Source organism: Sus scrofa, chromosome 4, assembly GCF_054392235.1.
Source record: "Sus scrofa isolate SSC_HxYL_T2T_F1_AM1 chromosome 4, Sscrofa_HxYL_maternal_Yorkshire_Landrace_v2.0, whole genome shotgun sequence".
NCBI lineage: Eukaryota > Metazoa > Chordata > Mammalia > Artiodactyla > Suidae > Sus > Sus scrofa.
Genome location: NC_139386.1, coordinates 11,611,703 through 11,632,383, shown reverse-complemented (window position 1 = coordinate 11,632,383; position 20,681 = coordinate 11,611,703). Strand labels below are relative to the sequence as shown.

Sequence of the window (20,681 nt, the reverse complement as noted above, 5' to 3'; positions counted from 1 at the left end):
ACTATTGTTGGGAACTCCAAAGGATCTCACCCAGCCCCCTCCTCTCCTCCCCCACCATTCTGAATCTTCCTAGGTGGCAAATTGAAGGATTGGCTCCTTGGGCCTTTTTTTTTTTGGCCTTTAGCAGCTGAATAACAATTGTTTCCCATCTCTCCCTTTTCTTCTGGACTCCTCCCCTTATCCCTATCCTGGGAAGCTTAGCTTTCTTCCAATGAGTTCTTTCCCTAGTAATCCCAGAGGCCTCTTCTTCTCAGTCCATCTCAGATCATTATCAACATCGAGAATTTCTCCAGAGCTTCAAATTTGACTCTTTGGGGCTGGGAACAGATAGTGCTAATGATAAAAAGAAAACAAACACCCTCTTTTCCCACCCAAACAGCTGTCACCCCATCACACTACCCAGTCCCCACGGGGACCTGCTGATAGTACCATAATGAAGGATCCATCTAGAGTTGCCCTGGCAACAGTCAGCAGCCCTGAGAACATCCTTCTGGGCAGGGTGGATGCATTCAGGGGGGAAGGGGGATGGAAATGGGGAGCAAATGTTTATCCGCCTGACTACCAGTAGGACCCTGTGGGACTGGGAGACACAAGCCTATCTCTGTCCCCCATTTCTTGTCTTGAGGAAAGGCCACATTCAGCCTCCATGACCTTCCCTGAGTTCCTAAGGACAGGTTCAAACACTTACTGATCAGAGAAGGAAGGGGATGCAAAGACAAGGGAGGAACGGTCAAGAAACAGTGGAGCAGCCTTGGGGCAGTGTCCTGGTTCCTCCTCAAGGAATATGCATAACAATACCATTGAGGTCTCCTGCAGAACTAAAACCCCCAACACATGGAAGAAGTTAAGGACTTGATGAAGCATTCTTCATTCCAGAAAAAAGGAGGACCACCAGAACCAGTCCTGGGGCCACTAAATACCAGCTTTGAAGAGTATAAACTTCCATCTACCCTGATCCTTCTCAGTGGCCCTATTTTCCACTCCCAAACTATAAAACCACCTCCTATTTTCCCCAAAAGGAGGGCACAGTCTTTAGGGCATTAGCCTGCTGTGCTCTCTCCTTTGCCTGGCAAAGCAATGTAGCTTTCTTTTTCTTTTTTTCTTTTTTCTCCTTCACCGGAGACTCTGTCTCAGCCTTTCTATTTGGCACAAACGGACAGAGACTGAGTTTGGGCAACACTCCCCATCTATTGAGGAGTCAAATAGTTGTATAGCAGCTCCCTGTATTTACTGTCCCAGCCTCCTGTGAGAAGTACTTGGTGAGCACACAGCCTGAAGTTCTGCTGTGATGGTACTGATTTCACTTAAGGTTTCCTAAGGGGCATCCTTGAAATATGCATGCACGTCCTAAAAGTTTTCAAGAACATTTGTCAGGAGCCAAATTTCCAGGGGGAGTTGGACATTTATTATTTAAAAGCAAACTCTACACTTGTCAGTTGCGGAGATCTGCATCACTCATTCTAGAATAGAAAATGAAAGAATCCAAATAAATCAGGGCTGGGAGAGCAAGACGTGGTTGTCAGTCAGGACCAGAAGGTAGGGTGGGTTGTCCACCCCCACGTCCCATACACTCACTGATGCCAGATTTAGCCCTGCACAAGTTTATTTTTACAAATGTGGATGCTCCATTTTCAGAGAGTGATCTAAAAATACACTCCTACATGCCTGTGGCTGTAATGTGTATATAAATCCAAAACCTCAAAAGAAAGTGATTATACTGAGAAGCGCAGATAAACCAAAAGGCAGAACTGGAGGATTCCTTCAACCTTCTGTATCAGGAGGTGGCATATGTGTGCATTAAACACATGTGAATGTTTCAGAGTTGGTTTAATGAATGAGTGAAATAGCTTTTCTATGTGGAGTGATTTAAAGGACATCAAGGAAGATTTTTCAGGCATGATCTCATATTGCTGTTTCACTCTGCCTAAAATGACATCTTTGGCAAAATTAAAATTGTAAGAGAAGCATTAAGGGTGTTCCATGTATTGGTCTAACAACCCCCCCCACCCCCGCTCCTGCCCAGATGGCTGTTCTCCTGTTCTCTGCACATTCCTTGATAGACCAGAGCTTACTTTTACCTACATCCTCCTCCTTTAACTAACCTTCCTACATATTTGCCCAAGGCCCCAGCTAATGATTATTCTAACCTTTAGGTCAGACCATCTTCACCTGGATAGCTGATCAAGGGGCGGTGGGGGGCATCCTCCTCTGCTGGTTTCCCTGGTAACCAACGAGCCAACCTGACGTCATTTCCCCTATAAGTGGTCACCTCCCTTTCCCCAGGCCGGAAGGGAAGGCGGTTGCTCGGTCCTTTTCTGCCCTTCATCACACATGGTGGGGTTTGCTCTGCTAAAGGAGATGCCGTGTCCTGGGACCTGCAGGAATCCATATGATGGACCACCGCGCGAAGTTTCTTGGCTTCATGCAGGTAAGCATTCGAGAACAAGCCAAAGAGAAGTGAAGGCAAGTTTGTTTAGAGGATACACACTCCATAGGCACAATGTGGACTGGTTCAGGGAGAGAGCGTGTCTCCTTAGGGATGGGGTCATAGGTCTTTACGGGCTAAGTAACTTCATACACTAACAAGTGTGTGTGTGTGTGGGGTGGGGGTAGTCTTGCTATTTGGGGGAAGGGAGGGGACTTCCCAGGAATTGGGTCACTGCCCACTTTTTGGCCTTCTGTTGCCCACCTCCACGTTATCATGGTGTAAGGAATGATTTTTAGTGTTACAGTGAAGGTATAATGAGCTAAAAAGGTCAATGATTGGGACTATTCTCAAAGCCATCTTGGTTTCAACTGGTTCGAACCAGTTTTTATCACATTGCAACACCTGTGCCCCTTCTTCATTTATGTAGTTTTTGTGTCCTGCCCCTTTCCCTCCTGTCTCCGGACCTTCAGATGTGTAAGACCCCCTTCCGTGAAACCACTAAGGTCTCCAAAAATTGTTGGGAGTCCCAACGTGCCTGTCCACTGGTATGTGGGGCCCTGTGATGGCTGTCTTTGAAGAATGGGGGCTCCCAAGAGAGTACAGAGAATTCATGGACACCCCTAAAGCTGTTGTAGAGATATTGGCCACTATTACAATGGGGAAAGAAAGAAGTTGGACAAAAAGGCAGTGGCCATGCCTGTGGGCTAGTCCTTGCCTTCTATATTAAGGCCACAGAGGCTGAGCCAATAGCTGAAGGGAAGATTAGCATGATTCGTGCTCCTCTGAAAATGAGGTATGTGTGTGAGTGAACATGCACTATTGTTTCTTACTGTTGCTTGTTAAAATGGAATGAGCTTATTTAGACACTGGAAAACCTTAAAATGGCTAAAATGGGAATCTTTTTTTCTAAAACTGATTGTTGCATATGCTCTTAGAGGAAGTAAACTTTTCTGGAAGGAATTGGTATTTCTCTTTCCTGTGCCTTTTGAGATATAAATGACCTACCTGGATTTTCACCTGAGAGAGAAAGAAGAGAGGCCTCTTAAACTCTAGTAGAAAAACAGATCTGTATCTATGTAGATGTGTGTCTGTGTGTATCTTAAAAATATGAAATGTCTCTACCTCCAAATGGCTTCGCCAAGACTGCTTTGTGGATGAGCTGTGTTTAAGTGCTTAAGAGAAATTGCACACTTGGATGAATTCTCAAAAAGCTCCAAAATTTGCCCACATCCTGGTGAATGACTACTCTTAGGATACTAGATATCCTTTAGCTCCTCATGTCTGTATGTATTCCTGGCATCTGGTTGCCGTGCCCCGCTGTGGACCCGATCCCAGGGATATTACAGAAGAGGCGTGGACTAAGATGGTAAGAGTTCTGCAGGGTGTGAAGGGATGGAGTGTATGATCAGGCCCCCAAGATGGCTGTTCTCTTGCTCTCTCTACATCCCCTGCTGGACCAGTGCCTGACTGACCTACACCCTACTCACATGACTGATCTTCCTACCTACTTGCCTCAGGCACGCTAGTGATTGTTCTAACCTTTTAATGAGAACATCTTAATCCTGGATAGCTTATCAAAGGAGCTATGAAGAGCAAGACCCTCTGCTGGTTTCCCTGGTAACTGATGAGCCAACCTGATGTCAATTCCCCTGTAATTGCTAACCTCCCACCCTGCCCCCACCCTGGCAGCAAAGACTGCAGCCAAGTCCCGCCCTCTGTCCACAGCACATGCTAGGGTGTTGCTCCAGGACCATGCTTCAGATGTGTGAGATCCCCCATCTGTTAAACCATTGATGTCTCTGTCCCTGACCCTGGGCTCTTTCTTGGTCTTGAGGATGGGCAGGAATGGGGCTTGTAGGCCTGCAGGGTGTGGACCAATAACTGGGCATCCTGCTAAGCTATTTACAGGTGTTACTTGCTTTACTAGGCATAAGGGCCTGATAAATCAAGCACTGCTATTATGTTTTAACAGATGAAGAAAGTGAAGATAATGGGGATTTGGTAATTTACACAAAGCCACACCCATGGAGGGGAAAATGTTATCTGATTCCATAACACCTGTTGTTAACTATCATCTCACAAGGAACAGTAGGCGTAGTGATTAAAAGCACGCGCGGCTTCTAGCACCAGACTGCCTGGATTTGAAGTGGAGCTATGCCCCTTACCAGCTTTTTAATCACAAGCAAGTTATTTAACTTCTCTGGGCCTTCTCCTCAGTTTTCTTCCCCTGTAAAAATAAGGATAATAATAATTGCACCCACCTCATAGGGGTGCTGAAAGGAATCAACAGGTTAATTGGTATAAAGCACTTAGAACAATACAGGTCTTCGGTTTGTGTGACTTTTCCATTGCACTGCTATCCAAGTATTCCTGGTGAATGTCTGTTTTACAAATGAGGAGAGCCCTAGAAGTTGTATGCTCAGCCAATTAGCTTGTAACATTAAGAATTATTTCATTTAACTACTCCAGATGAAAACAATGAAAGACTTGGAGAAAACACTTGATAAGGTAAACCCCCTTTCATACTAAAGATTCTCAGCAAATTAGGTATAAAAGGAAACTACTCCCACATTATAAAGGCCATATATGGCAAGCCCATAGTCAGCATCATACTTGGTAAAAGGTTAAAGGCTTTTCCTCTAAGATCAAGATAGGGATGCCTCCTTTCTGTACTTCCATTGAACGTATGACTGGAAGTCTCACTAGTGCAATCAGGTAAGAAAATAAAAGCATCCAAATCAGAAAGGAAGGAAGTAACTTCATTTGTGTGCAAATAACAAGATCATATTTATACAAAATCCTAAAGCCCCCATCAAAGAAACTATTAGAACGGATAAATTCAGTAAAGTTGCTGGATACAAAATCGGCATACACAAATCACTTGTATTTCCAAAAAAAAAAAAAAAAATCTCATTCACAAAACCATTAAACAATAAGATTAAATTTAACCAAGCAGCTGAAATATGTACACTGAAAACTAAAATATGTACACTGAAAATTAAAAAATTTAAGATACAAATCAATGGGCAGGTATCTCATGTTCATGGATTGGAAAGAATTGTTAAAATGTTTATAAAACCCAATGTGACCTACAGATTCAGTGCAATCCTATCAAAAATTCCAATAAATTTTTTTCACAGAAATGGAGATATTCATAACTTCATATAAAATCGCAAAAGATGCCAAACAGCTAACAATGTTGAACCAGAGAAACAAAGCTGGTGGTATCACTCTACCTGATTTCAAACTTTACTATAAAGCTACTGTAAGGAAGGGAAACTTTTCCTTCCTCCTCCATTCTTTGGCTGGTCTAGTAATTGACATAATAAGATCCACAAGCAAAAATAGACTGATGGGCTTGTATCAGACTGAAAGAGCATCTGCACAGCAATGAAAAAAAAAAAAAAAAAAAAACACAGTGAAGAAACAACCTACAAAAGGGAAGAAAATATCTTTGTGCTCTACATCTCATAAGGAGTTAATCTCCAAAATAGCAAAAAATAAATAAAAAAATAAAAGGAAACATAGGCACAGCAGCTAAACAGTTCTCCAAAGAAGGCTTACCAATCACTAACTGGTATATGAAAATGTATTCAACATCCCTGAGTCCTTAATTATCAGGGAAATGCAGATCAGAACCATTTTGAAGTAGAATGGATGTTATCAAAAAGACAGGGCAAGTAGGGAGGAGGATGTACAGAAAAGGGGACCCTTAAACATCATTGGTGAAAATGTAAGTTAGTATAGTCATCTGGAAAACAGTACAGAGTCTCCTCAAAAAATTAGAGCTACTGTATGTTCTAGCAATCCCACTTGTAAATGAAATCAGTGTCTTATGTATCTGCATTCCTATATTCATTGCAACATTGTTGACAATAGCCAAAACATAGAAATCAGTGTCTTAGGTATCTGCACTCCTATATTCATTGCAACATTGAAATGTTGTCTTAGTAAGTGAAATGAAATCAGTGTCGTAGGTATCTGCACTCCTATATTCATTGCAACATTGAAATGTTGTCTTAGTAAGTGAAATGAAATCAGTGTCTTAGGTATCTGCACTCCTATATTCATTGCAACATTGAAATGTTGTCTTAGTAAATGAAATGAAATCAGTGTCTTAGGTATCTGCGCTCCTATATCCGTTGCAACATTGTTGACAATAGCCAAAACATAGAAACAACCTAAGTGTCTATCCATAGATAAAGGGATGGTATATACCACATTTTCCATATATGTAATATATGGACTATACTAATTTACATTCTCACCAATGATGTTTAAGGGTCCCCTTTTCTGTACATCCTCCTCCCCACTCGCCTTGACTTTTTGATAACATCCATTCTACTTCAAAATGGTTCTGATCTGCATTTCCCTGATAATTACTGACTTAGGGATGTTGAATACATTTTCATATACCAGTTAGTGATTGGTAAGCCCTGTTTGGAAAACTGTCTGCTTAGCTGCTATGCCTGTGTTTTATTTTTTTTATTTTTATTTTTTGCTATTTTGGAGATTAACTCTTTATCAGATATAGAGTGTGAAGATATTTTCTTAAAACCTTAAAGAAAAAGGAATTCCTGCCACTTGTGACAACATGGATGAACCTGGCAGCTCTTATGCTGAGTGAAGTAAGTCAATCAGAGAAAGAGAAATTCTTGACTTCACTTATGTGGAAAGTCTCAAATAGCCAAACTCATCGAATTCAGGGAGTAGAAGGATAGTCACCAGAGGCAGGGTGGGGGGGGTGAGGGTGGAGGAAATGGGGAGATGTTGGCCAAAGGGTACAAAGCTTCAGTTAGGAGAATAAATAAATTCTGGAGATCTAGCATATAGCCTGGTGACTGACTGTAAGAATACTGACTTAATACTGCATACTTCAAATTTGACAAAAGTAAATCTTAAGTGTTTCCACCACATGTACCAAAAGATATTAAGAATATGAGGTGATATGTTAATTAGCTGGAATTTATATTCCTACCTGTATACTGATTTCACAGTGTATGGGTAGGTATGTGAAAACATTGCATGGTATACCTTAACTATATAGTTTTTGTCAACTGGATCATAAGAAAGTTGGGGATAAATGATTGGATATGATTTGGGGCTGGGGAAGATGAACTCTGGTGCTTGGAGTAATAATAGACCTTGAGATAAGGGGAGTTATGTAGCTAACAAAAGTGTAGCATAAAGGCCCTGGGCTCTGAGAAGAGAGGAAGGGAGGGCTCAAGGATGAGTAAAGGTCAGTAGTCAGCAAACTTAACCTGTAAAGAACCAGATAGTAAATATTTTCCATCCTACAGAGCATATGGTTTCTGTGGCAACTACTCAACTCCACTGTATATAGTAGTACAAGAGCCCCCATGGGCAGTGAGTGCGTGAGGCAGTTTGTTGGCTGGGTTTCAACAAAATTTTACTTATGAATAACTGTAAGGTGACTTCTACATACATTTCACATCGTGAAATATTGTTCCTCTTCTGTTTTTCAACTGTTCAAGAAGTAATAATTATTTCTGACATGAGCCGCTTCCCTTTTGTCTCAGTGACAGGAATAATACTTTGGTGGGACCGGCAGGTCCGTATCAATTTCTTGTCTAACTCCCTCATTTTCTGGACAAGTAAAGGGCCTAGCAGTCTAGGCTTGAGTTGAGATATGAAGATGAATAGCCGAAATAGAATCTAAGGATAAGACTCCCACCTGGCAGTAATTTTGGTGCCCAGGGACATTTGGTTATGTCCAGAGACATTTTTGCCTGTCACAAATGAGGTAGCAGGTGCTGCTGGGATCTAGCAGGTAGAAGCCAGGGATGTTGCAAAATGTCCCACAAGGCGTGGAACAAACCACCACAGAAAGGAATTATCTGGATCCTGCTCGAGGAGTCCAGTATTTTCACCATCGTTCAGGCTCAGCTCTCACCAAATTAAGTTTTTACTTCATAAAGAAAAGTAATTTTGTGACCTAGGAGATAGAGTCCAAACATTTTAAGATACTATTCCCCGTCCCCAGCCGACAATACACTTCAATTACCCAGCTCTGTGTTGTCCCCACACTTCTTTGCTTGGGTTTCCCTGAAAACACCTACTGCTTTTCTACCTCTTCATTTTTGTTCATGTTTTCTCTCTGCCCATAAGAGCCTTAGACCCTATCCTCAGTGATCAACATTTTTCTCATTTCCCCAGATCTAGCTCATATTCTATCTCCTTTTCTAAGCTGTTGGTTGGATGTCCCTTGCCGACTTCTGCACTGCACTAACTCTAGGGCAGTGAATAGACTCTGAATGTGTATGTCACTGTTTTTTCTCAGTTGAACTCCCAACATCAGTCACTGCGATACGTTCCTTGCATTCATGAGTATATGTCATCATATCTATTTCCTCTAAGTGCTTAACATCATGCCAGGCCCAGGCAAGGCTCTGGATAAGGCAGGAATGCTGAGCTGACTACAACTCTGTTTAGAACAATGAAGAGAAAAGCAAGGAAGAAAACTAGAGATGGATTCAAGAAACAAACTATCATATGTGTTAACATTCTCAAGATGGAATGTTCTTTGAACCAATTTTCAATCTTCCATTGAATAAGAACCACTTTTCCTTCTCATAGGTTCAAGTCCTATAGAAACTAGAAGGGAGGACCAGAATAGATAAGGAACCCACTAGTCCAAGTAGAGTGAGACCTGCTGCCACCCATCCCTGTCTACCTTGAATAATCAACACTTACGGGGGGATTCTTAGCACCCAGAAAGGGGCAAGATTTGTCTTGCTGTTAAAATGGCCAGGTAAGACTTCCCCTAGTGGTCATCTCCTTTGCTCTGTGGGGTTATTATCTCCGATACAAAGAAAATACTTCTGGGAGTGAATTTTCCCCATATGCATGTTGTAATCCTAGCATCAGATCCACCTTGGTAAGAGCAGCAGCTTATTCTTGGACAGAGAACTCACCAACTTTGAGTCTGTTTCTTTAGCTACCAAATGGAAATATATTAATTTTGTTAGGAATACATAGTACAATGAAAAGAAACATAATGTCAAAGCAGGGCTTGATAAATGGCAGTTCTCTCCATTTTGAATAAGATGTCTCTATCCTGAGAAAGTTCATGATTAAATCAACTACCTTGTTACGGCAGTTATTGCCAATACAGGTATCCCCCACCATCTGAAAGTAGCGCATTCCTAGGAAACATTTTGTAAGCTGAAATGTGTAAACCAAAGGAGCAACTACCTTAAGAGACATCTTGCACAAAATAAGATAAAGCACAGGTGCTCACATTTGCAGTTCAAAGCTATGGCGACTTAATGCTGAGACACTGAGTGTCTTTCCTGGGGAAGTAGGTTGGCAGTGCCACACTCTGATCGGGGTGCATACTGCCTGTACCACAGCTCCTGAGAAACAAATGCTAACACTATTCTGTGTTTTTGCCTTTTTTTCTTAGAAGCAAAAATATTCAAGTTCGCTTTGGTTAGTAAAAATAGGTGCTGATGTACATCTTTCGTAAGAGTGGACTTTTGAAAAGTGATCAGTATCTATGTTTCTTAGGCCTCCACAGAAGAGCCCAAGAGAGAGCCGAATAGATAGAAAGTACGATTTGATCTCCGCTTTTAGGAATCTGGTAGTCTGGAAGAATACGATTCAAACATAATGCAAGATGTTTGCAGTAAATGCAAACTTTTGTGTTACAAACATCTAGTACTTAGGTTTTAAAAAAGAGGTCAGGGGAAGCAGGGACCAGCAGAGCAAGCTTTAGGGAAGAAATGTCTGGGCCCGGGGGAGGGGGGGGAAAGAAGGTGTCTGGCTAGGTGAGGAGGTGAAAGAGGAATATGCTTATTTTCAATCAGTCATGATATGAGAAATGACCCACAGAATAGTCTTACCTTGAAGGAGGCCAAGGTCATATTCAGTTTCTCAGACAGCTGACGTTTCCAAAGCATTTCAAAAAGAGAATTGGATGCTAGACCTTATTATGATCTGGTCATTTCCGAGTATGATTCCATTAAGTACCTTTTTAAAGATTTTTGCTCTCACTCTCAGAAGCTCTGGGAAAGGATTCCTTGTGGTTTGACATTCCTCTTCATTTACTCTGGGGGAAAACTCGGCATGAAAATTTCCATATGTTGATCTTCTCCTATACATATTTATGTCAACAGTTTCCTTTTTAACAATTTCCAAAACATATGCTCTTTCCCAAGTTATTTCCCCTAGAAGTAATGCAGCAATAGCATGATTCATGGATTATAGGAACTGTGCAAAGTTATACAAGCAGGTGTGACATTTCTACCCAGTAAAAGTCATTGTCCAAGAAGATATCAGGTGGCAAGATTCAGCCACTGGCTTGAGATATTCAAGTTGATCTGTTGCAGTCTGTGATAAACTCATCTCAGCTGAAGCAGGCTGTTGGTTTTCTTTCTTTTTTTTTTTTTTTTTTTTTGAAGGTCTATATATTAATTTAATGTATGTCTCTTAAATCTTTTTTTTTTTTTTTTATTTTCCCACTGTACAGCAAAGGGGTCAGGTTATCCTTACATGTATACATTACAATTACAGTTTTTCCCCCACCCTTTCTTCTGTTGCAACATGAGTATCTAGACATAGTTCTCAATGCTATTCAGCAGGATCTCCTTGTAAATCTATTCTAAGTTGTGTCTGATAAGCCCAAGCTCCCGATCCCTCCCACTCCCTCCCCCTCCCATCAGGCAGCCGCAAGTCTCTTCTCCAAGTCCATGATTTTCTTTTCTGAGGAGATGTTCATTTGTGCTGGATATTAGATTCCAGTTATAAGTGATATCATATGGTATTTGTCTTTGTCTTTCTGGCTCATTTCACTCAGGATGAGATTCTCTAGTTCCATCCATGTTGCTGCAAATGGCATTATGTCATTCTTTTTTATGGCTGAGTAGTATTCCATTGTGTATATATACCACCTCTTCCGAATCCAATCATCTGTCGATGGACATTTGGATTGTTTCCATGTCCTGGCTATTGTGAATAGTGCTGCAATGAACATGCGGGTGCATGTGTCTCTTTTAAGTAGAGCTTTGTCTGGATAGATGCCCAAGAGTGGGATTGCAGGGTCATATGGAAGTTCTATGTATAGATTTCTAAGGTATCTCCAAACTGTTCTCCATAGTGGCTGTACCAGTTTCCATTCCCACCAGCAGTGCAGGTTTCCCTTTTCTCCACAGCCCCTCCAGCACTTGTTATTTGTTTTCTTTGTTTTCTTAAAAGATTTTCATTATACCTATTTTTACTGCAAAGTTTATCCCCATGACAATGTAACATAGGAATAGGGATGGGAAGCAGTCAATAAATACAAAGTCACAAATGACAAGCCCTTAATTTCTTTATCCTCCCAATAATTGCATAGAATTGGAAACAAAACGTACATTTATTAAGTTCTATAGATATTCAGAATAGGAAAGGAGGGTATCTTGCTGGTGAATTAAGGAAATCTTTTCTGACAAATTGCAGGTTGACTATGGTGTTGATGAATGAGAAGTTCGTGGGTTACCTAAGGGAGAAGGGAGTCAGAGATCAGGCATCCCAGGCGAGGCATTCCTCTACAATGAACAACAGAAGGTGGCCTTGTTGAGATGCTGAGATGTTCAGGAAGTGATTGCAGGCTGGCGGAGGGGTCATGAGGATATTTTGCTGTTTAGGAATGGGAGGAAGTCATTGCTTGAGCCATGTACCAAAGGGTTTGCCTTGAGTAGTGGATAATTTACATTAGAAAGTAAATTGAATTCCTGTCGTGGCTCAGTGGTTAAGGAATTCAACTAGGAACCGTGAGGTTGCGGGTTCAACCCTTGGCCTTGCTCAGTGGGTTAAGGATCCGGTGTTGCCTTGAGCTGTGGTGTAGGTCACAGATGCGGCTTGGATCCCACATTGCTGTGGCTCTGGTGTAGGCCGGAGGCTACAGCTCCAATCTGGTGTAGGCTAGTGGCTGCAGCTCCGATTCGACTCCAAGGCTGGGAACTTCCATGTGCTGCAGGAGTGGCCCTAGAAAAGGCAAAAAGACAAAAAAGAAAAAAAAAAAAGAAATTAAATTGAAAGGGACTTGAAAAGGAAAGATGTAGTCATTCCATTGGGTGCAGACAGGTTTCCCGGCTATAAGGGAATGGAGATATTTTACCCTCTGAAAATTTATTTCAGTGATAAGCCCTCTTACTTGGATATCTCCTTGCACTTTGGAAAAACAACTTCATGAGCATCCTCCGCTCTATAATGCAGGAACCATAGGGATTTAGGTCAATTATCTTTGAATTTTCCCCCATAGTGTCATGTTGACCACCCAGCCTATAGCATCTGCTATATCTGTGGCCAGAAATATGATTTCAGTTTCCTTCTGCTGCACTATGACCTCATGCTGCTCTTCTTTTTCTGTATAGATCAAATCTGGAAGAAGAATGCCTGAGGCTGACTTTCTTAATCCTTTCTTTCTCACTCCCTTCCTCCTCACCTCCTTTCTTTTCACACACTTTTCTCCCTTAACTTCTTCCCCCCCATTTTTTTGTTTTGTTTTGTCTTTTTGCCTTTTCTAGGGCCGCTTCTGCAGCATATGGAGGTTCCCAGGCTAGGGGTCGAATCGGAGCTGTAGCCACCGGCCTATCCAGAGCCACAGCAACGCGGGATCTGACCCACATCTGCAACCTACACCACAGCTCAAGGCAACGCCAGATCCTTAACCCGCTGAGCAAGGCCAAGGATTGAACCCACAACCTCATGGTTCCTAGTGGAATTCGTTAACCACTGAGCCACGACGGGAACTCCCTTCCTTCCCTTTTTTTAAGAAACATTTACTGGAGTTCCTCTCGTGGCTCAGCAGAAACAGATCTGACTAGTATCCGTGAGGATGCAGGTTCAGTCCCTGGCTTCCATCAGTGGATTTAGGATCTAGCATTGCCATGAGCTGTGGTGTAGGTTGCAGGCTTGGATCTGATGTGGCTCTGGCATAGGCCAGCAGCTACACCTCTGATTCAACCCCTAGCCCGGGAACTTCCATGTGCCACAAGTGTGGCTCTAAACACACACACACACACACAAAAGAAACTTACTGGAAGGCTTCTATGTGGCAAAGACTGCATTAAACAATTCAGATTAGCTGATACATAAAGGTGTAATTTTGTCCCTAAAACCATCATTATGTGGTGGGAAAGAAAAATGAGTTTATAATTTTCAATAAACATGTGATACAGAGCAGTATAAATGTATTACTTTTTTTGGACGCTTACCCTAGGAGGATCTATCCAGTTTGCTGCCAGATGTCTCTATCATTGTGTTGTGTACCTTACCAGGGACACACCTAATTCTTTCTCAGTGTCTTCATTGAAATCACCTTCATTGTGTGTCTTAATCCCCTTATATCTGTGGCTCCTTAGCTAAGGGACAGTGAGACAGAATATTGTCACTGATTATAGTGTGTTTGCAAGATTTTGGATTTCCTGTTCTAGTGTCCCTGTGACCTCAAAACACTGGTGTTCATATATATATATGAATATATATTTTTTAGTTCATATATATGAATATATATTTTTTAGTTCATATATATGAATATATATTTTTTAGTTCATATATATGAATATATATATTTTAGTTACTATCCAAAGAACACATTTAAAATCGGGCAGAAAATATCATCACTCCCATTTTTCTAGACATGGAAACCTAAGAGAAATAAAATGACTTGTTCAGTTTTTTATCTGTGTTCTATCTACTGCCTCTTCATACTCCTAAACTATCTTTGGCTTATATTTCAAAAAATGGCTTTTAAAGATGATTTTTAGAAAATTACACTCCTGCAGAAATTGCAGTAGTTTTCAAGTAGGACAAAAATATATGCAAAAAATAAAAATCCAAATCACTATATAACATGCCAGTTCTGTGTATCTCTATAATTTTTCTTCAGTTGTAACATTTGACCTTTTAAATTGAAGTTACTCTGTCAACCAGTCAGATCCTAAACAGCCTGAAATGACCTATTTTTTTTAAAATAAACTTCCCAATGTTTCATTTTTTAAAGTTTAATTTTTATTTTAATATTGGAGTATAGTTGATTTACAATAGTGTTAGTTTCAAGTGTACAGCAAAGTGATTCAGTTATACATCCATCCATTCTGTTTTGGACTCTTTTCCCATAAAGGTTATTACAGAATATTGAGTAGAGCTCCCTGTGGTATACACTAGGCCCATGTTGATTATTATTTTATATATAGATGTGTGTGTATGTTAATCCCAAACTCCTATATTTATCCCTCCCCTCACCTTTCCCCTTTGAGAACCTTAAGTTTGTTTGTGAAGTCTGTGATTCTGTTTTTTAAATAAGTTTATTTTTATCATTTTTTAGATTCCACATATAAATAATGTCTTTGTCTGACCTCACTTAGTATGATGATCTCTAGGTCCATGTTGCAGCAAATGGCATTATACTTGTTTATGGTCCAGTAATCCACTGCATGTATGTACCACTTCTCCATCTACTCCTCTGTCAATGGACATCTAGGTTGTTTCCATGTCTTGGCTATTGCATATAGTGCTGCAAGGAACACTGGGGTCACAAGTGTCTTTTCGAGTCATAGTTTTCTCTGGATAGATGCCCAGGAGTGGGATTGCAAGATCATATGGTAAAGATATTTTTAGTATTTTGAGGAAACACCATAATCTTTTTCATTGCATTAATTTCATTCCCACCAACCATGTGACAGGCTTCCTTTTCATCACAACCTTTCCAGCATTTATCATTTGTAGATGTTTTTTGGTGATGGCTATTCTGACTGGTGTGAGGTGGTACCTCATAGTAGTTTTAATTGCATTTCTCTCATTAGTGATGTTGAGCATCTTTTCATGTGCTTTTTGGCCATCTGTATGTCGTCTTTGGAGAAATGTCTGTTTAGAGAAATATCTGTTTAGATCTTCTGCCCATTTTTTGATGAGGTTTTTTTTTTATAGTAAGCTACAGGAGGTGTTTATACATTTTTACAGATTAATTCCTTGTCAGTTGCTTCATTTGCAAATATTTTCTTCCCTTCTGTGGGCTGTCTTTTCATTTTGTTTTGGATTTCCTTTGCTATGCAAAAACTTTCAAGTTGAATTAGGTCCCATTTTTAAGTTTTTGTTTTTATTGTCATTACTCTAGGAGGTGAATCTGAGAAGATACTGCTGCAGTTTATGTCAGTGTTTGGCCTTTGTTTTCCTCTAAGAGTTTTATAGTATCCAGTCTTATATTTAGGTCTTTAATACATTTTGAGTTTATATTTGTGTATGGTGTTAGGGAGTGTTCTAATTTCATTCTTTTACATGTATCTGTCTAGTTTTCCCAGCACCATTTTATTATTTTTTAAACTTTTAAATTTTTTCTAATTTTACATTTTATTATTTTTAATGATTTTTATTTTTTCCATTATAGATGGTTTATAGTGTTCTTTCAGTTTTCTACTGTACAGCACACATGCATACATTCTTTTTTCTTAATTATCATGCTCCATCATAAGTGACTAGATAAAGTTGCCACAATCATTTATTAAAGTTTTTTTCTCCATTGTATATTCTTGCCTCCTTTGTCATAAATGAGTTGGCCATAGGTGTGAGTTTACTTCTGGGCTTCTTATCCTGTTCCATTGATCTATATTTCTGTTTTTGTGCCAGTACCATAATGTGTTGATGACTATAGCTTTGTAGTATAGTCTGAAGTTAGGGATCCTGATTCTTGCAGCTCCATTTTTTTTCTCAGGATTGCTTTGGCTATCCCAGGTCTTTTGTGGTTTCCCAACAAATTTTAAAATATTTTGTTCTAGTTCTATGAAAAATGCCATTGGTGGAGTTCCCGTTGTGGCTCAGTGGTTAATGAATCTGACTAGGAACCATGAGGTTGCGGGTTCAATCCCTGGCCTTACTCAGTGGCTTAAGGATCTGGCGTTGCTGTGAGCTGTGGTGTAGGCTGCAGACGCAGCTCAGATCCTGCATTGCTGTGGCTCTGGCTAATACAGATCGGATTAGCCCCCTAGCCTGGGAACCTCCATAGGACGCAGGAGTGGCCCTAGAAAAGACAAAAAGACCAAAAAAAAAATGCCATTGGTAATTTGATAGGGATTGCACTGAATCTATAGATTGCCTTGGGTTGTATAGTCATTTTGACAATATTGATTTCTTCCAAACCAAAAGCATGGTATATCTTTCCATCTGTTTGTCTCATCTTTGATTTCTTTCATCAGCATCTTGTAGTTTTCAGAGTATAGTTCTTTTGCCTCCTTAGGTTGGTTTATTCCTGGGTATACTATTTGATGCACTTGTCAATGGGATTGTTTCCTTAATTTCTTTGATCTTTTGTTGTTAGTGTATAGAAATGCAACGGACTTCTAAATGTTAGTTTTTATCCTGCAACTTTACCAAATTCATGGATGACCTGTAGTAGTTTTCTGGTAGCATCTTTAGGTTTTCTATGTATAATATCATGTCATCTGCAAGCAGTAATGTTTTTACTTCCTCTATTTCAATTTGGATTCATTTTATTTATTTTTCTTTTCTGATTGCTATGGCTAGGACTTCCAAAACTATGTTGAATAAAAGTGATGAGAGTGGCCATCCTTGTCTTATTCCCGATCTTAGCAGAAAGGCTTTCAGCTTTTCAGTGTTGAATATGATATTAACTGTGGGCTTGTATAAATGGCCTTTATTATGTTGAAGTTGATGCCCTTTATGCCCACTGTCTGGAGAGATTTTATCATAAATCAGTGTTAAATTTTGTCAGCTTATTCTGGATCGATTGTGATGATCATGTTCTTATTCTTCAGTTTGTTATCTATATATAATTATTATCGGTTAGGAAATAGTAGATAAGAAATGAGATTTTTTTCACTAGTTTGTATTTTTTTAAAAATGTTATTCCCTTCAAATATTGCAACTTGTAAAATATACTGAATTTTTAAAAATTCATCATAAGTTCTTATTTTTTCTTATTTCACAGCTTTGCTCCATTCAACACATGTTTATATGAGTAAAAACATATTTATACAATGTTACTTAATATTTTTATGGTGAGTTCTACATTGTCCCATGGTCACATTTATTATTTTAATATCTCTATATTCTCCTCTCTAGGAACTGATGACTTTAGGTAGTCTCATGTTGTTGGATGTTTAGTATCCAAATAAATAAAAAAAATACTTATTTTTACTCTTAGAAGTAACACTGTAGTGAAAATCTCTTAGGCCCTTTCTGCTAAATTGCTTATTTAAAAAACCCAAAAAACTAGAGTGTAAACTTTTTGAAACAAAGGTGTTGCCTTATGAAACTTTGCAGGTCAAGTGCCTGGCATAATTTTAGTTACACAGTTGGCAGCTTCCACAAATATATACAAAAGCAGTTCCTAAATTCATTGTTATTTGGGTCAAAGAGTATGATTGGCTTCTCAGCTCTTAATGTTTGTTTCCCTGCTGTTTGCTTAAGGAGTTTTTGGCTTTCCATGCTAAACACTGTACAAGTTTCATCACAGTAGGACAGTCATGGCTGTTATAATTTTTATACTTTCACTAATTTCATCACTGTTAGTATTAGAAGTTCCCTTTATTTAGAAGTCTTTAATTTACAATGAAGTTATTTTAAATTTTTAATTTGTTCGGTTGTTGACTTTTCTTTATAAACATTATCCCTTCTTAAGTTCCTTAAAGGGCTTTCCATTGGGGGAAAATTTTTTCTGTGAAGAAAGGAAAATCAAGGAGGAGTAAGAGAAGGAGGAGGAGGAAGATGGGGAGGAGGAGAAGAACACAAAGCCAACTTGTGCACTCCGTAGAGTTGATTTTAAATGTGCCCCATTCAGGAACACCACCTTAACTAGACCCAAGGGCATGAAATGCAAAAGCATATCAAGTTCACCTTTTCAAAGGAGATGCTGCCAAATGAAATTATGAGATTCATGTATATTCAGAACTTATAAACTTTGCTCCCAGCATCAAATGCTAAAATACTATAAGCATATAAACATCTTTGTTCTATTGAAAGTGATATCACTCAGGTCAAAATGTCTCTGTCACGTATTTTTGCTCAGGAAACTGTTCAAGGAACTAACATGGAATACAGTTCCAGAAACTAAAATCGAGGGTCTTTGCTGTGAAAAATCATGAGGTTTCCCTTTGTTTACATGTATTCTTAATTTTGCAGTTTATTCTAGCTTTTTATAAGGAACTTTAGAGAATGTAGTTGGACAATAAAGCTTAGATATACATCGGCTTTTTTATTTATAAGAAAAAACTCTCAAGAGGAAACAGACGTTTGTTAAGAATACCCCTTGCATTAAACACTAGTTATGAATAGTAAGTCAGTCATACAATTGGGGTATATGTTATTATGCAGAGATTGAATTGCCAAGGTCACATTTATTAAATGAAAAGGCTGGAATCCCATCAGGTCTCTGAGACTCCAAAAGGCCTAGGCTTTTTCACTAGCTGTCATGTTAGACATAGATTTACTTTCTGAGACAAAATCTGCAAAGAGGACTGACTAGAAACAGTAGAATAGACTAGGCAATAGGGTGAACTATGCCATTTTTCTCTTTCTTTTCTCTGTAAACTATGATTCTGTTCAAGGAAATCCCATTCAATTCCACTCTTAAGACACATCTTTGTTCTACTCACTCAGTTTTTTTGCCAGCTATTTTGTTTAACATTCAACATCATAGAATGTTTGAATTGGAAGAGGTTTTGAGTGTTGTCTATTCCACCCTATGCATCTTACATATTGTGAAATAAAGGTTTCCAAATTTGCTCCTAGTCCTTGCATTCTTATGATAATTGAATTTGAGAAAAAACAGGACCAGGAGAAAAAAATGACTTCTGCAAAATTTTGAACCAGAGAAGGAGCTCATAACTATTTGTTTAATGAATGAGTGAATAAATGAAAGAAAGCTTATTTTTCCTATGACATTTTTTAATTAAACTTTTTAAAATTAATTTACCAAAGGGGACAGGACAGTGGGTCTAGCAGTGTGCAAAATTTTAAGCACCAGCTACTCTCCACTGTCACAATAAGCTACTTAAGAAATGATGTTTTGGCATTTTGCTTTTTTCCATGTCCTGATGGGGAAGAAACTACAAACATCTTTCTTCTGTCAATATGTAGGTATTACTGTAAACCTGGCTCAGGTACATAGTCCCCTCTAGGAGGTGAGAGAGATTTCTCTCCAATCTCTGTATCTGGAATAGGTGTGTGTGGTTCTTCTGGGCAATTGGTTTACTTGTATCTACGAAGAACCAATATTTTCACACTTATCACATTTTGCCTCTTTATGCTGAATGCTAGGAAACTTGGGCTCAGACACCTATTTTTCTGAAATGTTTGAAATCTATAGAATGTTTTGTATGTGAATCACATGTCTGGTTCTAGGACATTGTTCATTTTTTGTTTTCATTATCCTTTGCTCATCTTTATTTTTAGCGTGATGTTACTATAAACATTGTTCCTTTTGACATTAGTTGAAATTTAAATATATGTGAAGGTAAAATATTCACGAAGAGTTGAGAACATTTGTACATTTGTGCTTTCAGTGTTGCTTATATTTTTGAAAAAACTGAAATGATCACAATAAAATACTGATTTCCACCCCTCCCCCCCCCACCGTGAACGCATGCAACAATTGGCAATCTTTTTTAGTTTCCACATTACTTTTCTGGTTGAGAACAGAGCAGTTCCCACTCTACAGGGTTGAATTTCAGGTCTGCTATCCAGAGATTTAATCTTACTTTAACTTTCATTTACGTGAAATAATTCCATTCCCAATCTGAATCACCAATGCCCTAGAACGATTACTTTGAGTTTGTTATAAAAGCAAAAATTCTATGAAGCTTTTTTTTTTTTTTTTGTCTTGCTAATGATTTGAGAACTGAATCTGGCATCCTGCAGTGCTTCTCTCTTCCTGGCCTGGTGAGGGAATGATCTGGTTTGCAGCGGGAGAAGGGCTCTAACAATGCGGTCTGGGGGAACTCCCATCACAGGACAAAAAGGTCATGGACACCAATACACTAGCAGAGCCCGTGTTCTTGCGGAAATCTTGGAGGGGAAGAAGGTAAAGATGAGACTTAACAATGACATGAAAGCCTTCTCCCCAAAGCCCATGAAACTGTGAGGAAATCGTGAAGGCTAAGAGTTGTTTCACACTGCGGATGGATGAGTTTGGGGGGCAGGGAAAAATCATGCATTACGCACTTTAAGTGCCATGATTTTCCAGACAGATTTTGAGGAGTCTTGTAAAAGTCAATTAAGCAGAACATTATTCTAA

At 39.4% G+C, this 20,681-nt stretch overlaps 1 protein-coding gene across 3 annotated transcripts in view; it reads left to right on the top strand.

Moving 5' to 3' along the window:
• Positions 1 to 2,281: 2,281 nt before the first annotated feature.
• LOC110260221 (uncharacterized) overlaps positions 2,282 to 20,681 on the top strand; it is a 169,916-nt gene continuing 151,516 nt past the window's right edge. The window contains exon 1 of one of the 3 annotated variants that reach the window (XR_014842971.1): positions 2,282 to 2,428. Coding sequence is in view for 1 of the 3 variants with exons in the window: in XM_085021032.1 (XP_084877158.1) it covers positions 2,332 to 2,428 (97 nt within the window). In the remaining 2 variants the exon portion in view is untranslated. The remainder of the gene's footprint in view (positions 2,429 to 20,681) is intronic. The other 2 variants (XR_002343082.2, XM_085021032.1) reach the window with 2 other exon arrangements.